General features: G+C 39.7%; 1 protein-coding gene across 1 annotated transcript; it reads right to left on the bottom strand.

Moving 5' to 3' along the window:
* Window positions 1-56: 56 nt before the first annotated feature.
* Window positions 57-17,716, bottom strand: FH (fumarate hydratase). Its single transcript, XM_014938761.1, has 10 exons — window positions 17,693-17,716; window positions 13,555-13,689; window positions 12,668-12,778; window positions 8,649-8,825; window positions 7,464-7,646; window positions 6,340-6,505; window positions 4,310-4,513; window positions 2,393-2,520; window positions 594-747; window positions 57-273 (listed from the first exon to the last, which is right to left on the bottom strand). The coding sequence occupies exons 1-10, from the start codon at window positions 17,693-17,695 to the stop codon at window positions 131-133; spliced, it is 1,404 nt and encodes a 467-aa protein (XP_014794247.1). The 5' UTR covers window positions 17,696-17,716; the 3' UTR covers window positions 57-130.
* Between the last annotated feature and the right edge of the window lie 6 nt (window positions 17,717-17,722).

The following is a 17,722-nucleotide window of genomic DNA, read 5'->3' on the forward strand; positions in this document are numbered from 1 at the left end:
ATTTAAAGGGCCCCGGGAGCCTTCGGGCGTGAGATGTGAAATGAAACCATGTCCTATTTGTTTTATTTAATTTATTTGGGGTTTATGTTAAGAACACTTTTTTTTTTTTCTTTTTTTCCCTGTAGAGGAGTTACTGAGGACCCAGCATGTCCTTAGGCTTCACCCACTGATCAAACTGGTCCGACGTCAGGATGCCCAGCTTTATGGCCGCCTCCTTCAGCGTCGTCCCCTCCTTGTGCGCCGTTTTGGCAATCTTGGCGGCTTTGTCGTAGCCTGCAACAAAGCAGAAGGAGCAAGCTAGGCATCTGCAGGCAGCGGTGAGCAACCAGCCGAGCTGCACCTGTGATCAGTGCTCCCAAACTCCTTTTTTTCCTTTTGATTCTCATCAGAACTATCTTTATTTATAACGCACTGGTGTGGCCTCTGCAGGGAGGACACGTATTTTTCACCAGTAATACTAGTTGGTGATGTTAATATAAATTACATTTTGTCCTGAGTCATGACTTGGTCTCCTAAACGTTATGGCAATACAAATAATGTGTGCAAAATATTTCAGTATAATGTTTTGAGATCCTCCTGAGCTTTAAACTTACCGATATGGGGGTTAAGTGCAGTTACCAACATCAGGGATTCACTCATCAGTTTGTTGATCCTGTCTGTATTGGCCTGGATTCCCACCACACAGTTGTCAGTGAAAGAAACACAAACATCTCCAAGGAGTCTTGCAGAGTTTAAAACGTTTTTAATCTGACAAGAAAGAAAGAAGTAACAACTGTTATCTTCAGACATGGATGGCTGCACGGCCCAATATAGAATCATAGAATCATTTAGGTTGGAAGGGACCTTCAAGATCATCTAGTCCAACCATCAACCCAACTCTGACAAAAAAAACATCACTAAATCACCAAACCAGCACCATGTCAACCCACCTTTTGAACATCTCCAGGGATGGTGCCTCAACCACTTCCCTGGGCAGCCCATTCCAACGCTTGATAACCCTTTCAGTGTAAAAATTTTCCCAAATATCCAACCTGAACCTTCCCTGGCACAACTTGAGGCCATTTCCTCTAGTCCTGTCGCCTGTGACTTGGGAGAGGAGACCGACCCCCTCCTCTCTACACCCTCCTTTCAGTATTTTCAATATCCACCTCTTTTCAATATCCACCTTTTTAATGGGCTGTTTGTAGGAAAGGAGCACAGTGAGCAGTGCACCCTCCTGCCTTTGCAGGGTAAGCGCAGCCACTCGTGTTTAAAAGAATTTGCAAGAAGCATTCAATAGCAGAAGAATTCTTGCATTAAGAAGAGCGCTGTATGTATCATCATCTTCTTGTAACCATTCAAAAATAAATGAGTAAAAACCACATGAAGGCATGCAATTCATTGCCATTTCCCCTCTCAGGTACCAATCAAGAGAAGACATCTAAAAATGTAAAGTACAATAATCTCTGGCATTAGTCCTCTACTTTAACATTCTATAACATGCCACTTTTTTTTTTTTTGAGAGGTGTCTGTTTCTATTAAAATTTATCTTCTGCTGGGTACATCTCCTGGCTGTTCAATAGGACTTTTTGTCAAAAATGGGTGCTGTAAACTTAGAAGTTTGTTCAGATGGAGGGGAAAAAAACAGTACCTAAACAGACACAGCAAGGAAGAGACAAATACTGATTTTATTATAAGATTTCTTACTAGCATAACAAAAAAGCAGTATCAGTCAGTATAGGCTGTGTAGAAAAATGACATGCTGCTCCCTTTGTGCCTCTTATTTTTAACAAAATGACAAAACCTCAAAAACTTTCTTGTTATTTCTATTGAATATTTGGATCTTTTCCATAACTCACCTTCATTCTTTTTAAACTACCATCCCTACACTAACATCTATACTATTCCTTCAACATCTTGCACACAGTGTGTATCTTGGTGTACTCTGCTCACACTGTAGAAGGCAGACGTTATTTTAGATACTGAAGTCTAGTACTAATAATTTACAGTTTCACATAACTCGCCAACAGCATGTAATCCTTTAGTATTCAGCAGTAACAGAAATTAGTAACAGACAGTTGCTAAAGAAAAAAAATCCTCATTTTCAGCTAAAATAACAAATTCTTTTCAGCTTTGGACAAAATTTTGTCTCTGTGTTCCTCTCTCCCTCCTTCCTTAGACTGACAATAAGCTTATATTTTTAACATAAAAGCTTATCTGCAAAAATTGCCAGTTCCCTGTCAAAATAACGGAGACTTACCACACAAAAGAATAAAATTCCTTCTCACACTTTTATCGGCCTCTCTGGTGCTTGTATTGGCCAAATACTCACTGAGGTTTTTTACCCTGAGTTACCTGATTGTACAAACAATGATTTTAGAAGTCCTAGGTATTTAAAACTTCATGAACTTACCATCATGGGCTTAAATACGTTCAGTTCAAAGTGTCCATTGCTACCTCCTACAGTGACAGCAACGTGGTTTCCCATAACTTGGGCTGCCACCATGGTCACAGCTTCACACTGGGTTGGGTTCACTTTTCCTGGTTGAAGAAGGGAGAGAACAAGGTTACCAAAATAAAAAAATAGAAATGTAAAAAATTAGTAGTTCCCTTATTCACCAAATCCCATTCAGCAGATTTTGTAGGAGGTAACATGTCTTACTTATCTGTATCTGTATACCACAGAAAAGAAATAATTTTCATAAATAATGTTAAATTCACTGTACTATTCCAGTAATTCAGCTCAGATTTTTTAAGTGGCTATTGCTGCTTTTGCAATCTACCAAGGCTTTGAGAGCTGGATAAAACGTGCATGAACTAAGCAGCTGTTAATTACCACAGTTCTTAATAGTCAAGAGATTATAACCTGTCTTTATTCACGGAAGTAGACATTTCTGGGAAATCATTACCAAGTTTCAGTCAATTTAAGAAGAGTATTACTAATTTGTTAGAATTACTTTGTAATAAAATTAATACACTTTGTTTACTTTACCAGGAGAAAAAAACCCAACCAAACAAATTATTGGCCTCCTAGCAAGAAAGTTTTATGGTTGCTTTTATTTCTAGAAATAATCCTAGTAATAAAACTCATTATCTGCTTTTTTTGAAAGCCAGACATGCTCACGACCTGTTTTTTCATAATTTATCATGCTGGAAGAACACACTTAGAACAGTTTTGGATGTACAATACTCACATACACATACTTTTTTTAGGAGAGAGGCAAGGAACTGCTACTAATATTATTCCTTTCTTTCTTACCCTCCCAGACACTGAGATCATTGCAGGAGAGAATATGTGAGTACATAATGCTAATCATGTCAGGAAGTAAAGACAGAAGTCCATTTACATCGTGATATTGCTACAATTCATAGATTAGATCATTTAAAGCTTTCTTCAGAAAAGTCTTTACACTATAGAGATCTTGCAATTCTAAAAGAAGGTGAATAGAGGACCAAGAGAATCCTGGGCTGCATAGGGAAGAGTGTGACGAGAATAGGGGTTGAGGGAGGTCATTCTCCCCCTCTACTCCACACTGGCGAGGCCACAACTGGAATACTGTGTCCAGTTCTGGGCTTTCCAGTTCAAGAGGGACATGGAACTACTGGAGAGAGTCCAGCATAGGGCAACAAAGATGATTAAGGGATTAGAGCACCTCCCTTATAAGGAAAGGCTGAGAGAGCTGGGACTCTTTAGCCTGGAGAAGAGAAGGCTGAGGGGAGACCTTATTAATGCATTTAAGTATCTAAAGGGTGGGTTAAAGGAGGATGAAGCCAGACTCTTTTCAGTGGTCCCCAGTGACAGGACGAGGGGCAACAGGCACAAGCTGGAACATAGGAAGTTCTATTTAAATATGAGAAAAAACTTCTTTCCGGTGAGGGCGACAGAGCCCTGGAACAGGCTGCCCAGGGAGGCCGTGGAGTCCCCTTCTCTGGAGATCTTCAAGACCCGCCTGGATGCAGTCCTGAGTGATGAGCTCTAGGCAATCCTGCTTTAGCAGGGGAGTTGGACCAGATGGTCTCTAGAGGTCACTTCCAACTCTGACAATTCCATGATTCCCTGAAGGTTTTGAGAAGTATGCTTGTATTGATAAAGTCATAGTATATGTTTATAGATAATAACTTTCCACCAAATGCTTCCCAACAAACAGCTGTGCAAGCAAGTATTTTTATGAACACAAATTTTGATAAAATAAGGCAGAAGATAAAAGCTGACAGAGTTGTTGAATCATGAACTAACTGACATTTGTTTGGCAAATATCTGTTAACAGTTAGTGGTCCAAAACAAAAAAAAACCACCCAGGCAATTTTTCTCTGTGTGTTTTCTCTGTACCTGGCATGATGCTGCTTCCTGGTTCATTTTCAGGCAGGATGAGTTCTCCTAGTCCAGAACGTGGTCCAGAACCCAGAAAACGAATATCATTAGCTATTTTCATCAGACTACATGCCACTGTGTTCATAGCTCCACTGAGTTCAACTAGAGCATCATGAGCCGCAAGAGCTTCAAACTTATTCGGAGCAGTGACAAAAGGCAAACCTACAGGGGGGGCAGAAAATAATAAACCAGTGAGGCCCTTCCTTGCAGATCAGATTATTAAACACATGATCAGCTTTACAAATAATAATTAAAAAAAACTAGTAACACTAAGATTATCTCTTCTCTAGACCTTTCCTCACAAATGTATATCTTAAACAGACTAAATTCAATACAAAAGACACAATAAAAGCCACTGAAATACAGAAGAATATGCAATTTTCCTATCTACCCACAACCAAAGTCCAAATTTCAAGCTTTCATACTGTTGTTGCCTACTAAGCATTGCTTTGCACCACAGTACTTTGTGAATTTCAAGAATCTCTTACAAGTTAGCCCGAACACGTATTTCTTCCATTAAAATCAAGTTAGATTCTTTAGATTGTCAGTTGCTGGGACGTTTTCTCCCATTTATGAAAATAGAGTTTTGCAGCACAGTGCAGACATTCGGATAAATAAAAAGTATTCATAATGGAATTAGCTACTTAAAGAAAAAAAGACCCATCCAAGTATCAGCAATGGGAGGGAACAGCAAACCAGACAGGACATGTGAAAGCTGATTCAGACTCAGGATGATGCCTGAAACTGCTGCCAACAGTAAGAGCACAGCAGCAATGGAAGCAACAGCTGTATTTAGATTAATTAAATGCCTGAAATTTAAGGCTACGTTCCATAATGAAAAATATTTCTTTAGGGCTTTGCCCTGGAAGAATAGTCTCAGCAGAATTTTATTAATAGTAATAGATATCAATAAGTACTGACTGTGAGCTGGACTTCTGCCCCACAAAACTGCTGGTCTGAGCCTACATTACCAGTTCAAACAAGAGCAGCACAACCCACGTAATTTCTAGTGTTCTGTAGCTACTGCCGAACACCAGATCCCACCGTATCTGCATGGGCTTCTGCGCTGCATAGCTGCCTTCTTGTTTGCAGAGACCATTCCAAACTTTCCCTTTTGCCCTTGCCGTTAAACTTCTCCTGTAAGAACATGTGGAACTTCAGTAGTCTGTCTTCTTTATTTCAAACTCCTATAACCTGCCTCTATAGTACAGCTAACAAGCTCTAAGACATGAGAGCGTCCTAACATCAACTGCTTCTTCAAGCACCAAAACAAGGCCTGTACCACTTCTCAGCAGCTATCGCTTATGACAACTTAATTCTTCCCTCTCAGGATACAAAACAGCCTTGACCTTCTACAAGACAGCATATAATAGATCCATTAAAACAAAAATACTATTGATAAGCAGTTTCAGATTTTGCAGCAAATTTAAATGACAGATATATGCATTTTTGAGGGCATTTAAAAAACTCATACTGTGACACAGAAGATCCGTTTTACAGATCAAAAAACTCAATGGCTCTGTAAATTAAGTTTTAAGATCTAAAAAGCATCAAAAAAAAAATCAGACAGTGGAATTTTGCTCTTTCACATGAAAAAAAAAAGTAGTGGCTTTGGGAGGGTTTCTTCCCCTTCTTTTGTGCCAAGTCACTGTAGATTAAGAGAGCTAGAGGAGCAAAGATCAAGACGGAAGCAGTATAGCTGGGCTAATAATAGAAGCCTGAAATTGTATCCCTCTCCATAAAGCTTTGCTCAGAAAAACATGTTAATTTCAGTCACTTCCAATGCACTGAGTATAATTATAAAAATACATTGCATGAAAAATCCTAAATATAAGGTATCTAACATACGGCATTAACAGAAAGTTTCAGGTTAAAATATAAACACAATCTGAGTTTATGAGAAGTATGGAAACTGAAAGATTTTGTTTGAATCCGACAGCAGGTTACATATACAGATTTACTGGTAACTCCGAAATATCATTCCTCACCCGTCAGTTCGGCCACTTTAGCAGCAACTTTTTCAGCAAAGCCAATTCTTGTGTTTAATCCTGTACCGACTGCAGTCCCGCCAGCTGCCAGCTGATACACTCTTGGCATGGTAGATTCAATCCTCGCCACGCCGTATTTAATCTGTTGCACATAGCCACTAAATTCCTTTGAAAGAAAGAAGGACAAAATTAAGGAACAAAGAAAACCACTAAGAATAAGCATCTAGGATTATTTAGATTTTTAACATGATTTGACTTGCTTGTTTAAAAGCCTGAAGGGACTGAACTTTACCCAAATGCTAAGTCTTCACATCTTTTCATTAAGATGTGAAGATTTTTCATTACATATGCTCTCACACTACAAACAATTACACATAAAAACAACCTACATATATAAAAATGGATACACAATACATCTTTCTCTTGCCTTTTGTCTCAGTTGTGTACTTAGCAGGATCCGAAACCAAGGTAAACCATCTCTCAGATTAAACTAATGTTCTCAAGGTACAATTAGAGAAATAAATCTTGGGCTTTGTGTGCTTAATTTTAGTTAGTAAAAGCCCCACCTGTGCATTCTTGGAAAAAATCCACAAATTTTACAATTTTATCAATTCAGTTTAAGATAAACCATTAACAAATTAATGTAATACAAGCCATTCTTGACAATATGATGACAAAGACTTGCTATCGTATATATATATTTTCGAACATACAGAAAAGACTTTCATTCAAAATACTTAGTAGTTTGGTGTGTTTGCAAAACCTCATTTATATAAGCTTACAGATTACAGGATAACTACCTTCTTCCTTCCAATGTCAGTGTAACAGAAATATCACGTTGTATTATTTGGTAATGGAATGTCTTTTAAAAATTATTTATATCTGAATACTGTTAGAAGTAAAACTCACATGGAAAAAAATTAAGAAAATTTATCATGCAGTTATTAGAGTACTGCATCCAGCAAACTCCAATACAGATGAGAATACTCTGACTCAGATTCAGACAGTTTCCTATAAATTCTCTTAAACTATCAACATAATTTAGGCATCCTCAGGTTTGTCGCAGTTTCCTTCAACGTATGCACAAGAATTTTCCAAACAAATGCATAATTTTTTGATTTTACCTGTCCAAGCGTAAGTGGAACAGCATCTTGTGTATGAGTGCGCCCTATTTTTATGATTTCAGAAAACTCTTTGGATTTCGCTTCAAGTGCATTCTGTAGCTTCTTTAGTCCAGGTAACAACACCTCATTAACTTCCTGGGCAGCAGCAATATGCATTGCCGTTGGGAAAGTGTCATTTGAACTCTGTGAAGGAAGTTCAAGAAATTTATTTACAAGCTTTTCTTACCATTCTTGCTGTAAGATGTACATGTATGGCTTCATTATTTTTACTTTACTTTATAAACAAGAAGAAACTAAACTAAGAGTAAGCAACTTGGGAAAGTTCCACAGCTCAATCTGCAGGTATAATCAAATCTTCCAAATTCCGGTCCAGTACCTTATTGATAAAATCAACTTTTTATAACTATACTCATAAAAAGTTAACTTGGGTAGATTGTACACAACAACATTGGGAAAAAAAAAAAAGAATTATTATAGTAGAGAGATTAGTAGATAGTAGTAGATTATTAGTAGATAGATAGTAGATTATTATAGTAGAGAGATATTATTATATATGAGAGATGAGTAACAAATGAATGGATTATTTTAAAGGAATTGTAGGTAACTTAAAAAAAAAAAAAACTATGTGTTGCTTTGATGTTAGATCTGTAGTTTCCAGGACACTGAATAAGCACAAAAGATCAGGAAGGGACTCAACCAAGTCAGTGGCTTAAAATACAGCTAATATGAAGGAAATATTAAGAGTGAAATATAATAAAAAGGTCTAACATGATCCTCAGGGAAAAAATTATCCATTATAGGACTTTAGCCATTCTTTCTACATGCTTTATGTAATGCATTACGGAGATAACAGTTCTAACTATCCAACCTTTAGAAATTGGATCTATATTTGACTTCTTTAAGACTGTGTAAGTAGCAGTAGTTGTCACCAGGCCATCTCTGCCCACTACATCACGTGTGAATTCATCTGTCACTAACGAGTTCAAAATTTTTAATCTAAGAAGCTCATACTGTCACTGACCAACATTTTAAAGTTCACTTAAATGGAAAAACCTCGAAAATTGTTGCCACAGCTATACACAAAATTCACCTTTTTTTTTTAAATCAAAACAGTGGCTATAAGTGAATTCACAATCTAAAAAAATACTTTTGACATTAAAAGAAGTATAATACAAGTATAACAACCTGGCTTTTGTTAACATGATCATTTGGATGTACTGGTTTTTTGCTCCCGAGCTGGCCCCCCATTATCTCAATAGCTCTATTGCTGATGACTTCATTGACATTCATATTGGTTTGAGTTCCAGACCCAGTCTGCCACACCACCAATGGAAAGTGATCATTTAGTTTTCCTTCAGCTACCTATAATGGAAAAAGAGAGAGAAAAGTTTTTCTACTGGAACAAAAAAAAAAAAATTAGAAAGCATAAACCTGAGAATTTTATAGCTCTAATTCAAATAATGTTTGAGTAAGATTTGTAAATCTACATTTAACAATTGTGAATTTATACCAGAATAATTAAGAGTGTTAAATATATTAAATTATATTAAATATTAAATATATTAGTATCCCCAGATACTAAAAGGGAAAAAATACTTCTGCTACACTTTTTGAAGGTGCTGCATTTTGAAACACAGAGAAACATATAATTTTATTTCATGTTCTACAGTTATAGAAAGAAAAGATTTTTAGAAGGTCTTTTAGGTTATATCTTCCATTTCAGAAACTATGTAGATGATTTTGTAAGTCCAAAAACATCAATTTAAAGCAATTTGGATTCTAAATTCTATGATTCTGTATTTCTATATTCTAATCTTCCTGGGCAGGATTAGAGGTCGTACGTGTTGGTTCTCCTTTCCACATTTATTTGCTCAGCTTAGTAAGATCTCCCAGGGAAGGAAAGTATCTTAAATAGTTTCTCAATCAAAGCACATAAGGTGCTTCATGGTGGTCATTCAGTGCTGTGTCTCTCCTTGGGTCATGATCACCATTTGGGTGTCAGAAACATCAGCACTTCTCTGTTTACTAACTCCACATCAGTATGGGTGCGCTGCTTTCTCCTAGGAAATCAAGTTGCACAGTTTCACCATGGACGCTGAGCAGAACTATACAACAATTTGAATTAGAAGCATTCAGAAGTCCATTCCTTATGGGAAACAGTCCCCCAGAGGAGTTGGTGGGCTTTTTTTGCCAAAGGCCAACCGTCATGCACATGCAGTATATGATAGATGTATAATGGGACTGAAAGTTCTCCAGAAATAAATTTCATACAAGGAAGTTCCAGACCTCCTACACCTGCAGACATTAGAGTTTGCATCAAGAAAACAAGGTGACAGATGGTTGCTGGTAGCAAACACCTTCTTCCTGTAAGGCATGCTTTCCCTAATACTGCACTGACCTACATGGTTTTAAATTTATATTAAAAAGTGCCTACAAAGGACTTGTGACTGTCTTTACTGTACCTCAAGTGAATATGTTACACATATAAATAAAAGAATCACATGGACTTAAAAAGACTCATATGTATTGACTTGCTGATTACCTACAGGAACAAGGTCCTGATCAGCCAAAAATAGATATATCAATTTACATCTTCTGTAAGCAGGCTATGACAACTACCATCTCAATTCATAACAGAACAACAGGTATGAATACTCTCCTGTTTGATCTAGATTTTTTGGAGCCTGCTGAACCTTATATGCATTTAGATTTTTCTAAATGTGTTTTTGATACTATTGAAATTTGTGCTCATACCTGTTAGCCTCAAAAAAGTTGAAAATGCAAAGCAAAGGATCTGCTGTCACAACTCTGAGGCTACATAACTATCTCCAGATTATCAGAATACATCTGTCCTCCAGGCATCATGCTCTTCAGGAAACAATCTTACGTATTTCCCATTTTATACTGGGGCAAAGTTCCCACCTCAAGAGTAACTTCATTCTTTGCCGTATCTCTTTCTTTTTCAGTTATATTAGAAAATTATTTTGGAGGTAAAGGACAGGACAGCTCTGCAGGGGTGTTTTTAAAAACAAAAAAGCCCAGAAAAACTTTCAGAACCCATGAATCTAAACTAAATAGCATTTAGTCACCAAAACTTCTCATTCACCTTTAACTAAGAGAACTCTAGAAACCGCAAGAAGAGACTGAACATGATGTGGAGTTCTCCAGAGCTCTTGGGACTTCACAGAATCACAGAATCACAGAATTGTAGTGGTTGGAAGGGACCTCAGAGATCATTGAGTCCAACCACCAAAAAAAACCAAACCAAACCAAACCAAAACAAAAAAACCCACACACACCAGCTCCCACCACCTCCCACCCACACAACACCCCACCACAAACCAGTAATCTTGGGCACTAGAGCATGCCCTGAAGAACCATGTCTACACGTTTCTTAAATACCTCCAGGGATGGTGACTCCACCACCTCCCTGGGCAGCCCATTCCAATGCTGGATAACCCTTTCAGTAAAGAAATGTTTCCTAATATCCAACCTGAACTTCCCCTGGCGCAACTTGAAGCCGTTACCCCTTGTCCTGTCATCTGTAACTTGGGAGAAGAGACCGACCCCCGTCTCTCTACAGCCTCCTTTCAGGTACTTGTACAGAGCGATAAGGTCTCCCCTCAGTCTCCTCTTCCCCAGACTGAACAACCCCAGTTCCCTCAGCCTCTCCTCGTAAGACTTGTGCTCCAGACCCCTCACCAGCTTCGTTGCCCTTCTCTGTACCCGCTCCAGCACCTCAATGTCCCTCTTGTGGTAGGGGGCCCAAAATTGGACACAGTACTCGAGGTGGGGCCTCACCAGTGCCGAGTACAGGGGGACGATCACCTCTCGGGCTCTACTTGCCACACTGTTCTTGATACAGGCCAGGATGCTGTTGGCCTTCTTGGCCACCTGGGCACACTGCTGGCTCATGTTCAGCCGACAGTCGACCAACACCCCCAGGTCCTTTTCTGCCAGGCAGCTCTCCAGCCACTCTGCCCCCAGCCTGTAGCGCTGCTTGGGGTTGTTGTGACCCAAGTGCAGGACCCGGCACTTGGCCTTGTTGAACCTCATCCCGTTGGTCTCAGCCCATCCATCCAGCCTGTCCAGATCCCTCTGCAGAGCCTCTCTACCCTCCAGCAGATCAACACTGCCACCCAGCTTGGTGTCGTCTGCGAACTTACTGAGGGTGCACTCGATCCCCTCGTCCAGATCATTGATAAAGATGTTAAAGAGAAGTGGCCCCAGTACTGAGCCCTGTGGGACACCACTCGTGACTGGACGCCAGCTGGATTTAGCTCCATTCACCACCACTCTCTGGGTCCATCCCTCCAGCCAGTTTTTAACCCAGCAGAGGGTATTCCCATCCAAGCCATGGGCAGACAGTTTCTCCAGGAGGATACTGTGGGAGACTGTATCAAAGGCTTTGCTGAAGTCCAGATAAACAACTTATGCTGCTGCAGTTGGTAGAAAGAGGATAAGGCCTTCTGCAAATGTTGAAATATTCTGCAGCCAGTTGGAAAAAGAAAGCTCTGTAAAACAATGATTCTAGATGTATCTGTTGATTTACTACAGAAAGCAACACACCTGGTACTACCATACCTCAAATAATGGTAATTCACAGCTCTGTGCACTTGGGTGGCATTTATCCTGAGAAAGAGGAGATGCCTTTGTGTGTCACATTATATCCTCTTTAGCTATAGAAGTGATACTTCAAAAGCACAGATATACTAGTAAGATTAAGTCTAAAGAGGAAATACACTAGTAACAGAGAAACTTTTCAGATTGCAGATGGTCTTCACGTTACCAAGATGCAATTTTGGAGACATCCAAATCGAAAAAGCTTTGGTTGGCAGCTACACGTTAACAGAATGAATAAAGATTCCATTCTGCTCCTAGGTACACTGTTCATCTGGTAAGAGTCAAGACTATTCAAGAAATAAGTAGTCTTAATAGAGATGAAAAATTCTATCAGTTTTATAATTTAATATCAAAATGTATTTGAGCATTCTGTAATTTCTATAAATGTAAGAAATAAAATACTAAAAGATAATATTAAGTAAATGATTTCTCAACCTGAAAACCAAAATTTACTAACAATATATGCTTTCTTCTAACAATTTGCAAAACGCAAGAGGTCTCCCCTCAGCCTCCAAACTTCCTCTGAAAAGCTTAAAAAAAATACAGTGACAGTTCTAGTATTTTGAACAGTTTGTTCCTACCTCATTTGCTGCCTTTACAATAGCACTGGCAATCTTTGGGTCGAGACCGTAATCTTGATTTACTTCAGCAGCTGCTCTCTTCAATATGCCAAAAGCCCTTATAACTTGAACCTGAGAGACAAGAGTAAGTTCAAATATTATATAATTTTTTTCCCCCAAAGGACATTTTAGGAACCTATAGTGCAGGTCTAGTTCTAAACCAAACTCCTTCTGAACATAAATCCAGCAGTAGTCCATCAACCAAACCAAACAGCAGTCAAGTCACATCACCTGTGCTCCCATTAACAGTAACATTTATCCAAGCAGTCCAGAAAGGAGAACACAGATCATCCTTTCTTTGTTAATCCAGGTATGCTTTGTGTATTGGAACAGATTACATGCATTAATATGAACAGAAAATGAGAACTCGATCTATTTCTGAAACAGATATTTTGAGGGCAAACTGACATATTTCAGTACATGGAAAGCCAGTGCATGACAAAGTGTGTGCACAGTAATGCTCTATGCAGAGCTTCACGTGAAAAAATTAACTTCATTATCAACTCATGCTATCCTAAACATCTTCTGTAACAAGCTACATAACGCTACAGCAAAGAAACTATTCTATTCTGTCTTTTGTCTTCAGAAAAATGAAAGTTTCCTATTCATCCTGGTTATTAAAAAAATCAGCAACACAGTAAAATAATTATTCAAAAGCAACATTCAATTTATTTAAATGGAACAAAAAATACCTCTAGTACAGAATGGTATCTTGCCATGGAACTTCTAACTTTAATTAAAATTCAAAGTTGCTCATATTCCCAGAAAAAGTCTCAGGAGAAGGTATTCACTCACACACCCAAAATATACTTAAAGGGAAGAAATGAACACAGCTTTAAATTACTTACTGGCATTCTTTCTGAAACACCTCCAATCTTGAAGTTCATTGTAGATCTTACGGTCTGGGCACCATAGTATTTGTCACTTGGGACCTTCAGTTCACCAAAGGTATCATATTCTATCCTAAAAGCCTCTTGAGTGGACTATGGAAAAATAAAAAAATGTATTTCAAACACTGGTAAACAGCACAAACATTTTGAAAGCAATACATTTAAGAAAAAATGTGCAAGGGGGAAAAAACAAAACAAAGGTATATTTTGTGCACTATTTATGTAAGGCAGTATTTCTGTATCACGTATATACCTAGCATGCATTATTATCTAACACAGCCAGAGGTAAATTAATTTTAGCTGACATACACCAACTAAAAAGTAATTTTTCACTTTTTGTGAAACAACCCATTCATCTGTGATGATGTGATCACATCCTCATGCAGCTCTTCAAAGACTACAGGACTGGACAGGAAGCAAGAGCAGTTTATTCTTCCTCTCCCCATGCCTTGGTCAGCAAAGTCCCAATTTTCTTCACAGAAAGGTGTTCATCCTTCCCCAGACAAGAAGATTACCTTCTTGCAGAGTCTTCAGGAAGGGGAAGAAGTCTTTTTTAATTCTTAATCATAGATGGAGTACAACAATCCCAGCTCCAAACATAGGCTATATACAATGCTGGTCTTTGACCTAGCTCTCAGGGATGAGTCCTTGGGATAGCTCTATCAGAGCATCAAGTCAGTGTGGCAGTGCAGTGAAACAAGAAAAGCACATGTTAGAAACTATTAAGAAAAGCAGAGGATCCAGGAAGAAACATCGCTGTGCCACCATGGTCCATCTAGACTCTGAAGCCTTTGTGTAATTTGTTTTTTTCATCCCAAAAAGTGTATTACCGGAAACAGTTCAAAGAAGTATCTTACTACCAAAAATCTTTAATGGGGATACTTGTGGGCATTACTGTACATGTGCACATACTAATATTCCAACAGTAGACATCATTGACGCATGGTCTCTGAAACCCCTGCTTTTGCTATCAGGACACCCTTTGTAAGTAAAGTCAAGCTTTTCCTAGAGCTGGATAAGCAGAACCAATTTGGTTCCAAGTCCAGCTCTTGATCCTGTTAGTGGTTCAATCACCAGAAGTATCCACGCTCAAACAGTATAAAAAAGTTACACTGCATGTAACCTTTTAGACAAAAAAGCTAGCAGTTGCAAGATCAATTCCTCAAACATACATAGTTCCAATGTCAACAATGGTGAAACAAAGATAAATAGCATGAGTACCTCCTCGTTCAAGTACCTTCTAACAAATTAATCCTCCTATTAAAAAAAATTGGAGAAGCCAAAAGGAGACCCAGCAACTCTACCACAAGCCAAGGCAAACTGTGCTCAATTACCTTCTGTCATAGCTACAGCAAGTCTCAGCTCAGAACTATTATTCCTTACCTTTGCAAAACAAATATATATATATTTTATTTCTTTTTAAGAGGCCTGATAAGGTGTGCTCTGCCCCCTCCAAATCCCAAGAACCCATAGTCCAAAGCTGACACAGTTAGGCAAACATAACTGTACCTTTGCCTTGTTGCATGGAACTAATCAGCTGGAACCGATTGCACCATAACACATTGGAGATATTCAAATGGCAGAACTGCTGCAATAATGTTTCCCGTGGAAAATTACGTTTTGATTTAAGTACGCAGCAACTTTTAGACATAAGTATTTCAACTCAAAAAAATCACCATTTTTAGCATGTCAAAACCAGTCTTTAAAGACCAGCAGAAAATGAAAATTGTGCTCAACTACTCTCCTTTAGCAGATTAATGTTTCCATTTTTAAGTGTCATTTCTCCTTTATAATATTGAGTCACAAGTTCTGAAATTTACTTTCTCTTTAGAAACCAAACCCAAATATTTTACGACATACAGCCAAAGAAGGAAAGAACATTATAACCACAATTCCAGTTAAAACGTCTTGTGCAATTTAGCTCTAAGTTAAGGCAACACAATACTCATACTGTAGAACAACATACACATTTGGTTGTGTCTACATGAGGTGTTCCAAAACACAACTCCTGCTGCTGAAAAATCTCTGCAAACATCAAAAAGTAGTGGTTTGGGGGAGAGGGGTGGGAGGGGTGTTGGTGTTTTGTTTTTAAATTAAATATCTGTTGCTACATTTTTGGTGGTCCTCTTGGAAATAAAAGCATACAAAGTTTTTCTGTAAGAATTCAAGGGCTGCTTGAGTCCCAAATCCATTGAGGGACATTTTGCTAAACTTCTGCTGTCATTTAAACCCAAGCAATTAATAATGTCTGTTTACAGGACAGGTCATATTTCTGACCAGCAAAGAAGAAAACAAATATATTTCATGTACGACTGCAGCCTTTCATAAATAACGGGTCTTCAGCAAGTAAATTAAGACCATGAGCTATAATGTTTTCTTTGATGATGCCAAACAGTAAAATAAGAAAGGGAACCATCTGGCAGGCCAATGGTTTATGAGTTACAAAGTCTGCTCTGACACAGGTTTTCATATATAGGTACATTTCATTTACCACACCGTGTATTCACTCATTTGGAAGCTTGTTTATCAATGCTATTTCCTATACCATGATCAATATCACTGACTACGAACTAATGTTCCAGTTATATTTATCAACTATTTTAGTAAACTAAGTAATAAAGTCAAATCCTAAACATCCCACTTTCTGCTGGAATTCTTCCAACACACTCAAGTTATCTGGTTGTTTTAAGGAGTGAACTCACAGAGATGTAGCAGAGACTAAGATTTCCATGCAATGCCCTATCTGCTAATACCAAGATTCAGAGTTCCTTACTTGAACAGCATTTTCATTTCTACCTTGAGCTACATGCAATAAACAAACCCCACTCACGTTTCAGACTGACAGTCCACTGACTACACCTGAACAATCACCGGGGTTGCCTGTCAGAGGTCACAGACAGTTCTCAGCTGAAAGCTCCCTAATTTTCAGGCAGCCCTGGAGACTTTCCAGACACCCCCATTTCTGTGAGGGTATAGCTTTTTCTTATGCGTACCTGTACTGCTTGAGCGACACAGGATTAATTTCTCTTTCAGTAATTTTTCCTTTCACTAAGGTCTCTTCTAATGGTAAGTAAAATGCATTTTCAGAAGACTCCAGTGTCTGAATTTGTGAAAATATTTACTTTATAGCCAGCGATGGTATGTGGGTTTCAAGGTCTCAGTGTTTTCGAACCTTGTCAGGTGAGGTGGAGCAAGACCCGGGCACTTGACTTAAGCTGGCCAAGAGGATTATTTTATAGCATGAATGTCAATTCAGTATAAATTAGAAGTTTGCTGAGGAGCTTCTCTCTTCTATGATGGCTGTGATCCTGAGAACTCCTTGCCCCGGTGCCGGACCCCTGAGCCCTTCCTCCCGAAGCCATAGCGCTGGCAGTGTCCCACATCTGCTGTCCCTGCTGGGAGAGCACAGCTTCCCCCTGATAGAATTAGGTGAGTAAAATCCTGGTATATCTTATATCGGTATCGGGACCAATACCGGTTCTTTAATATTACATCAATTAATCTTATTCTATTAAATCTGTTTACATTTCAACTCTCAGATTTCCTTGTTTTTCCCGATTTCCCTTCGCGGGTGGGGAGGGGTCAGCAGGTGAGAGAATAACTGTCTGAAGGGCAGCAAATGGCCGTGGGTTCCTCAAACCCCCACAGCCCTAAGAAAGGCCCTGACATTCCTGCGGAGGAAGCGGTCACAGCAGCCCCTGCACCCGCACCTCTCCCGGCCACCCCTCACCTCCCCTCAGGCGGCTCCCGACGCACACCTCACCCCCGGGGCCGCGCACCCGATCAAACCGGGGCTGGAACACCCGCCTGCCCCCGGGCAGAGGCCGGGCGGGGAGCAGGCCCCGCAGCCTCCCCGGCGGAAGCGAGAAACGGAGGCGCAAGCCCTGCCGGGGATGCCCGCAACGTCTTCCCGCTGCCGTTGCCGCCCCCCCGGCACACACCGGACTGAAGCGCCCGCCCAGCCCCTGCCTCAGGCAGCGGCGCGCCGTCCCGCTCCCCGGCCGGTCGCGACAGGGGGGCGCAGTGGGAGGAGCCAGGGCGGCCGTGGCAGTTAGAGGTCACCCCCGTCCCCGTCCCCCCCGCCGGGGTTGCTCACCATGGCGGCGCTCAGCGGCGGACCCCAGCG

The sequence above is a fragment of the Calidris pugnax genome, unplaced genomic scaffold, assembly GCF_001431845.1.
Source record: "Calidris pugnax isolate Ruff unplaced genomic scaffold, ASM143184v1 scaffold13, whole genome shotgun sequence".
Classification (NCBI taxonomy): Eukaryota; Metazoa; Chordata; class Aves; order Charadriiformes; family Scolopacidae; genus Calidris; species Calidris pugnax.

Coding starts and splice junctions, on each gene's coding strand:
- FH (XM_014938761.1), bottom strand. Junction 748..2,392: donor ACGTATTTAAGCCCATGATG/GTAAGTTCATGA, acceptor CTTTCTTGTCAG/ATTAAAAACGTTTTAAACTC. Junction 274..593: donor TGCACTTAACCCCCATATCG/GTAAGTTTAAAG, acceptor GCTTTGTTGCAG/GCTACGACAAAGCCGCCAAG.